Source organism: Myotis daubentonii, chromosome 10 (assembly GCF_963259705.1).
Source record: "Myotis daubentonii chromosome 10, mMyoDau2.1, whole genome shotgun sequence".
Taxonomy (NCBI): Eukaryota; Metazoa; Chordata; class Mammalia; order Chiroptera; family Vespertilionidae; genus Myotis; species Myotis daubentonii.
Genome location: NC_081849.1, coordinates 83,772,627 through 83,780,193, shown reverse-complemented (window position 1 = coordinate 83,780,193; position 7,567 = coordinate 83,772,627). Strand labels below are relative to the sequence as shown.

Below are 7,567 nucleotides of genomic sequence, written 5' to 3'. Positions count from 1 at the left end.
CTCACCCAGCACCCAAATCCCTCCCTTCTGACAGCTGTCGGTCTGTTCAGTGCAATATTTCACTCCCAAAGGTGTTCTGGTTTGGAGACTAAATGTCATGAAGGAACATGTTTTTAGTCTTATAAGAAAGAGGGAAGAAGGGAAGAAGGAGGGGGTTTTGAGCAAGAGCTCGAGGACCATGTGGAGGCATTTTGTTCAAAGCCAGGCTGGAGGCTGGAGGCTGGAGGCTGGAGGCTGGAGAGGCCTCCTGGAGGCTTGGTAAGCACAGTGACCTCAGCGGGTGGGTTGAGGGGACTACAGCCGCAGCAGAGAAGTTGTTTACCGGAGTTGGATGATGTCATGATTCTTTGTAGCCTCCTTTCCTCCAGAGCAGTGGTTCTCAAACTTGGCTGCACATTAGAATCACCTGGGAATCTTTTTAAAATCCTGATTTCTGGGCCTCACCCTCCAGAAATCCTGTTTCTTTGTTACTCATGTTGTGGCCCCATTGCTCCAGAGCCTTGGGAAAGTCATTGCTTTCACATGTTGGTGAGTCTTTAATAGGCAGTGACCTTTGGTACATCTACACCATGGAATACTGTGCAGCTGTAAAAAAACAAGGATCTCTTACCCTTTGAGACAGCATGGAGGGACCTGGAGAGTATCATGCTGAGAGAAATAAGTCTGTCAGAGAAAGACACGTATCCCATGATCTCACTCAGATGTGGAATCTAGTGAAGAAAATGAAATAGCTACAGACACATGGAAGCATGCAACAGATTGACGATTCTCAGAGGGAAGGGGCAGGGGCAGAAATTAACCAAAGAACTTATGTGCATAAATGCATAGATATTAACGTGCTGAAAGCCTGGGGAGGTGGGGAGAGGTCAATGAGAGAAGAAAGGGGACATCTGCAATATGCTCAACAATGAAGATAATTGTCTCAAAAAGGGAACTGTCTGTCCTCTGAGCGAGGCTGTGAGGGTGCCTCTGTGTCCTCCTTCCTAATTTGTGAAGCGTGACAGAAATTATCAGATGGTTTGATTCAATGTTTTGGAATGCTACACAATACAAAGCATCCGACTCAAAAGTGCTTAAATTGGCGGAATGGCTCTGTAATGGGGCATAATTCACTATTAACGTCATAGTTTTAGGCCATGGCGTCTATTATGTAACTTTCATCTCATAAAAATCTCACCAGCAATAATATCCTCTAATCCTAAGGAACTTCAGCAGACAGCTGAGTCACCCAAATAGCCAACGTGTCTGCTTCGGAAGCAATTTCAAAATCAAATAAATCTTAATTTTGATTTTTAATAAACTTTACCTTTGAGAAGACTGTTAATCAGGATCAGGATGAGGGAAGGAATTAGCATTCATTAAGCTAATAAATATGTCAGACAGCATTTGAATGCTATCTAATTTTATCATCCTAACGACCTCAGAATGCCAGTTTTTACGAATTAGCAGGCTCGCTGTAGTCAAGTGACATCACTGAGGCGACTCAAACAGGAAGTGGCACAACCTGAGTACAAAACAGGTCTGCCAGCCTCCAAGCCCCCGCTCACCCCCTAAAGCCTGCGATCCTCTGTAACTGTTTGCAGTAAGCATCCCACTGAATAGTTCACAGATAAAAAGCTAAAAGTAAAAAATAATAACCAAAGTTATATCTCACTACAGGTGCTGGTATTTCCTAATGCACTAAAGAGAATCCTTGCTTCAGCTCTAAGTAATTGTGTGGCTTTGCTCAGGTTGGGTTACGTAGCTACGTCTCTGCTGTGTCTACAGTGGGGTAGATGACAGTAGCTCTTTCGTGCGCTAGTTACGTGGATTAGGGAAAGCAAACGCAAATGTCTGAAATACGACCCGGCCCATCACATACATGCAAATAATTCCCGCTAGCCATGTCTTCCAAGTGAGCATATCCATGTTAGCCAGGTACACCGCAGGAATCATCGCGCTCAGTGTAACAATTACTGCTAATTAATGACTCAGGCCAAGGGACACGTAACGAGTTTTGCACTTAGACTTGCACATAAATGGTTATTGTAAATATTCCACAACAAATGAAACATGCGGAAGGCAGCTTTCGAGTGCACATGCAGGTATAAAGAACAGTGCGTACCGCCTGAACGACGGAGTGTTTCCAAGCGAAGCAGTAATTGACGTGGGCAGTGTTCTGCTTAATGGAATGCAGAAGGAAGAACAGTTCACAATATACGCCAATAAATTGCAAAGTATTGTACCTGCCGGAAACTCTGGATTGAAACTGTTATTTTTAGCAAATGCCTAAGGTGTTTCTCATAGGAAGGGACCATGTGGTTTCATTTCCCAAGTGACGCTTCCACTGACAATGGTTTCAGTTCCAGGTAACTTAAAACTAACCTAAGAAACAAGATATTTCACCTCTGCAAATTAGAAACCTTGTCTTGGTCTACGCTGCAATCTGAAAATTGTTGAAAGGAAATAGCACACCTAAACATAAATGACCTTGGATGTGAAAACTGGAAATTTCACTTTCTGCTCTAGATGAGACAGCACTACAGGTACTCAAGAGATATAGAAGATAAATGGATATCAATTCATTGTTTTAAAATACTTTTCTATATCACACAATTTTTAGCAACACACTGAGGATAATATTGAATTTTCATTTGGAACCCAATATATTTACGTGTAATTTCTATGGTATTGGAGGTATTATTAGTCTGGTCCTCTATTGCTTTACATAATTGATTGTACTCAAAGAGCTCTATGGATTCCATGGAAATAAAGTCAATAAGAACAAAACGTTAAGCAAATTGTTTTATTTTCGTTATTACTGTATTGGAAAATTGTCTTCTTAAATCTCATTGATTTTTTTTTAGATAGAAATGTGTGATTTATTGCATATGAAAATTTATGAGTATGGATTTTCTTCAGTGTTGGTTCTCAAATGCAAATAACACCTCATTTAAAATAAAAGATTTTATGCATAGAAAATATTACACAAAAGTCATATACATTTAAATATTACTGATCTGAAGATGCTAAGAAAATAATATTCCGCACCATCATCTATTAGATAAATAGAGCATCTATTAGATAATTAGAGTAATGGTGGGAGAACTTGTGACAAACTGTCTGTGTAGCTTTGTAGAAAGAGCAAAATTTTCATTTGGAGCCATTTAACCCTTAAAATGGGCTACGCTTTGTTACTCACACTATAATTTTATGTTACTAATTCTATCATATTACAAATTCTACTCTCAAATCCCTTTACAATAGAAACATAGTCAACAGGGTGCCATTTAAACTACAATTTTCTAATCACAAAACATAAGTAAAATATGGCCTTGTGGTTTTAACAATTTGTTCTGGGGACCATTTCAAACAATATTTTTGAAAAATATTTAATATGCTGTAAAGTTCAATACTATGTAAGTGAAGTATTAGTCCTAGAATTGCTTATCCCTTTATTTTTCGTAAAATTAATAATAAGTTATCCCTTCAAGTAAAATTATATGAACAGCTTGCCTATATAAATGAGCGCTGACCGTTTTGATTGCTAGTTTCATGATCCAGTTGATTATATTGTGAACCCTGGAATGAAATCTACCTGCCAAGGACTCCCTGGGTGAACTGGGCCCGAATCTGTGACCAGCCTCCTGCAGACATTGCTCACACAAGCCCCTCATGCATTCAGCATTTCAGGGAAAGCCACAGACTGAGGTGCCAGCCTCCGGCACTGGGCCCCTGCTCTAGGAGTCAACCCTTACCAGGGAGTTCCTGGTTTCATCTTTGGAACAATGGGCTGAGAGCTGCCTGTCCAATCAGAACTGCACAACTACATTCTCATTTGCATCTATGCCAACCAATTGGAACTGTTCCATAATGACCAATCAGAATGCGTAACAACAACCGATCAGGATTGCGTGACTCCCACCAATCACAACGGTACAAATTTAGATGCCTCACTGGCATAAACTTGAACTATTTGGGAACTTGGGTGCGGACTTTCTCTATGAAAAGAGACTTTTGTCTCTGGAGAGCGCACTTGGTTTCCACCAGAGGCTGTGTCTCCCTGGTTTGCAAACTGTTCAGGTTCCTCCTTTCTGCTCCTCTTTGGGAATTGCTGACAAAGTCACCATGGCGACGTCATGGGCTCATTTCCTGTAGCCACACTCACATCAATCCAATGCCCCTAAAATGTTTGGTTACCTACACACTTTATATAATAAACACTTTGCTTCTGCAACTTCATCACGGCTGTTGTTTACCTGAGCTATTGTGTGTTTCTCTGTTTTACATCGTACATTTGAACTTGAACCATGCTACCAGGTCGGTTAAGGGTGTGCAGCTATGTTGGCTGGTCCCACAAGCAAACAAGAGCACCGACAGGCACACGCACTGGGCCACAAAATAGGATGGCATGTGGGGTAGTTGGAAATCCTCAGGCGTTGACAACAAAAGACCCAATTCTGTTGCCTTCTGTCTACATTTTATGGCCGGTTTTTCATAATCTAGTTCACCCATTGAACAGTAAGCTCAATGAGGGCGCAACTCCATTTCACTTACCCACCGTATCATCACGGGCTGGCCCCTTTTCTGCCGCAGGGGATGAGATCGAAAGTTAATTTCTGGTGCGACAGATATTTTTAGAACATTTATATCATATTTCTGCCTAATAAAACATGACTTTTAAATATGCCGTTGACCTTTTAAAAACACACCCAAGTGTGAAGGGCTCAGGTCCACCTCTGTGCAGGTTTTTCTCGCTGAGCTCCTGTACTGTGTTCCGCCCACAGCCGGGAGCGTGTGGACGCAGGGGCCATCCGTGTGCATGGATCGCTGCCTTTTATATAGTAACAGTTTTTGTTAGTATAAAAATGTTTTAAGTTTGAAATTTTAAATTTTTTTTTTTTGCAAGCAGTAAAAAACACTTTATTATAACTTTACAACATGTAAATAGCTTGGGTCAAATCTGTGCTTTCTGGCAGCTGAGCATGTCTTCGCCCTTGCAGCACCTGCCTTCCTTCACATTGCACTGTTCCTTGGGTGGCTCTGGCCCTGGGGCCCAGTGGTTAGGAGTTGGAGAGAGAGGGCCAGGCAGCCCAGTTCCATCTCCTCATGTAGGGCCTGTGCCTTTCACCTGCTGGGGTTGTGGCTGGTGCGGAAGGACCGCTCCTCAGGGGTGAGGCCAGCAAAGAAGGGGTGCAGCAGGGCCTCCGCCAGTGTGATGCGCTGGGCAGGGTCAAACTCTAACATCCTCCTCATCAGGTCAAACAGCTGCACGTGCTCCAGGGAGTCTTGGAGCATGTAAGTCTTCAGAGGTTTGTAGTTCTCCATCACATACTGGCCATCAGAGCTGTTCTCATCCCAAACCAGGGCCCCTTGGTAAAAATATTTCTGCTTCCTGGTACGGTGGATCATGTGTGATGGGATGGGCCCTAGGATCTTCTCCATCAACACCAAATGCTCTGGGTCTTCGTGGGTGTGGAAAAGTGGCAAGCCCCGGTAGTACTCGAAGAGAATGCAGCCAATGCTCCAGACGTCACAGGGCTGTGCCCAGCCCAGCTCCAGGATCACCTCAGGCGGGCGGTAATAACGAGTGGTCACAATGGTTGTGTGATGCTCATGGTCAAAGGTCGCACTGCCGAAGTCAGCCACTCGGATGCTGGAGTCCTTCACTGACCTCTCCTCACAGCCCGTGTGCTCATTGTGGAGTGTTTCAAACTCAGAATTGACAAACAGGATGTTCTCTGGCTTCAGGTCTGTGTGGGTCAGCCGGTTCTCATGTAGAAATCTCAGGGCGTGGCAGAGCTGGTAGGCCATGTGCCGGACATGTGGTAGGGGGTAAGGCTGGAAATGATTCTCCTTCAGGAACTCAAAGGTGCTCTTGCCCAGGAGCTCAAAGGAGATGCACATGTGACCGTGGAAGTTAAACCAGTCGTACATGAAGACGCACAAGAACTGGTTCTCTTTGTCCTTTTCCTTGATTTTTTGGAGAACGTTGATTTCTAGTCGGGCAGCCTTCCGGTACTTCTCCACGTTGCGAATGATCTTCAGGGCAACCTGAGACTTCCCTCTGGCATGGTCCAAGCACTCCACCACCTTGCCAAAGGTGCCTTTGCCCAGGTCCCCCACAATCTCATATCGCTCTTGGAGCCAATCGCCCACCCGGCACAGCAGGTGGCCCTCCTTGTCATCTTCCACGCTCTGGCGGCTGCACGTACTGCTCTGTTGGCTTCTCGAGGAGGCACTGCTACCAGACCTGGGGCGGCATGTGTGGCAATGGCAATGGTGGGCACGTTTGGGAGTCCCGTACGGCTCCCAATCACGGGAACGTCGAAGTTGATGGGACCCTGAAGATCCATAGACGTCCTCTCCAAAGGATGGGCTCAGCTCCGCACATCGGTATGTGGTGCTATCGTGGCCCTCCAGGTACCGCAGCTGGTAGGATAAGCGGTCATGGCTTCCGGACCGAGATGTCAGGGGTAGAGGCTCCCATGGAGATGGGTATCGCAGCGTCCCTTCGTGCTCCGGACTGTAAGACCTCCTCCTCTTCCATCCGTAGCTCAGGTACGGGTCTGGCTCGGGTGAGTGGCATCGCTTACACTGATGCATCTTCTCCCAGGCTCCGGCGGCGACTAGCAACCAACTGCTGGCGTTTTAAATACGCCCTACCCCAGCCTGAAATTCAGAGCAGGAGCAGCCCCGCAGGAACACACAGGTCTTCCCTCAGGCTGGCCTCGCGAACCCACTCGGTCCTATCTCTGGACTCACCAGGAGCAGACCGTAGCGCCGAAAGCGAAGGAAGAACTTCCCACAAGGCTCTCTCTGGCAGTCTGGAACGCGACTGCAGGAGCCACGGCCTGACGCAGGTATATATACACGCCCTTATTAACCACGCCCACCAAAGTCCAGTGGCTCCTCCCCCAAGAGGGAGGGATGAACCAGAGTAAGAGGATTTTCAGTGCTTTCCTGAAGCCAGAGAGGATTAAGTGTTAATAAGCATGATCTAATTCGCTCCTGGTATTGCCTCTTGATCCTGCCAACACCATTTATATATTTACTTATTTTTTTGAATTCTTTATTAGTTAAGGTATTACAAATGTGTCCTCACCCCCCCCCCCCATTAAACCCCCATCCTACTCCCCTACTTATTTTTTAAAAATACATTTCTATTGATTTCAGAGAGGTAGGCAGAGGGAGAGAGACATAGAAACATCAATGATGAGAAAGAGTCATTGATTTGCTGCCTCCTGCACACCCCCCAGGGGGATGAGCCCACAGCCCTGATGGGAATCCAACCAGTGACCTCTTGGTTCATAGGTCTGCACTTAACCACGGAGCCATGCCGGCCGGGCATTTATTTTCTTTTAAATCTCTAGGGTTGAGCCCTGTCCGGTTTGGTTCAGTGGATAGAACCTCAGCCTGCTGACCTAAGGGTTCGGGTTTCATTGCATTCAGGGCACCTAGCTTGGTTGCAGACTCCTCCCCTTCCTGGGCCCTGGACAGGCATGAGCAGGAGGCAACCAATGGATGTGTTTCTCTCACATCCTGGTTTCTCTAGGTCTTTCCCTCTCTCTTCCGTGTTCTAAAAAGC

At 45.6% G+C, this 7,567-nt stretch overlaps 1 protein-coding gene across 1 annotated transcript; it reads right to left on the bottom strand.

Annotated features, from left to right (window-relative positions):
• Positions 1 to 5,100: 5,100 nt before the first annotated feature.
• Positions 5,101 to 6,600, bottom strand: LOC132211205 (dual specificity protein kinase CLK3-like). The gene has a single exon (XM_059655903.1). The coding sequence runs from the start codon at positions 6,583 to 6,585 to the stop codon at positions 5,107 to 5,109; it is 1,479 nt and encodes a 492-aa protein (XP_059511886.1). The 5' UTR covers positions 6,586 to 6,600; the 3' UTR covers positions 5,101 to 5,106.
• Positions 6,601 to 7,567: the final 967 nt, after the last annotated feature.

What these genes read in the sequence shown, in the direction of transcription:
- LOC132211205 (XM_059655903.1), bottom strand. Translation starts at nt 6,585, where the DNA reads ATGCATCAGTGTAAGCGATGCCACTCACCCGAGCCAGACCCGTACCTG.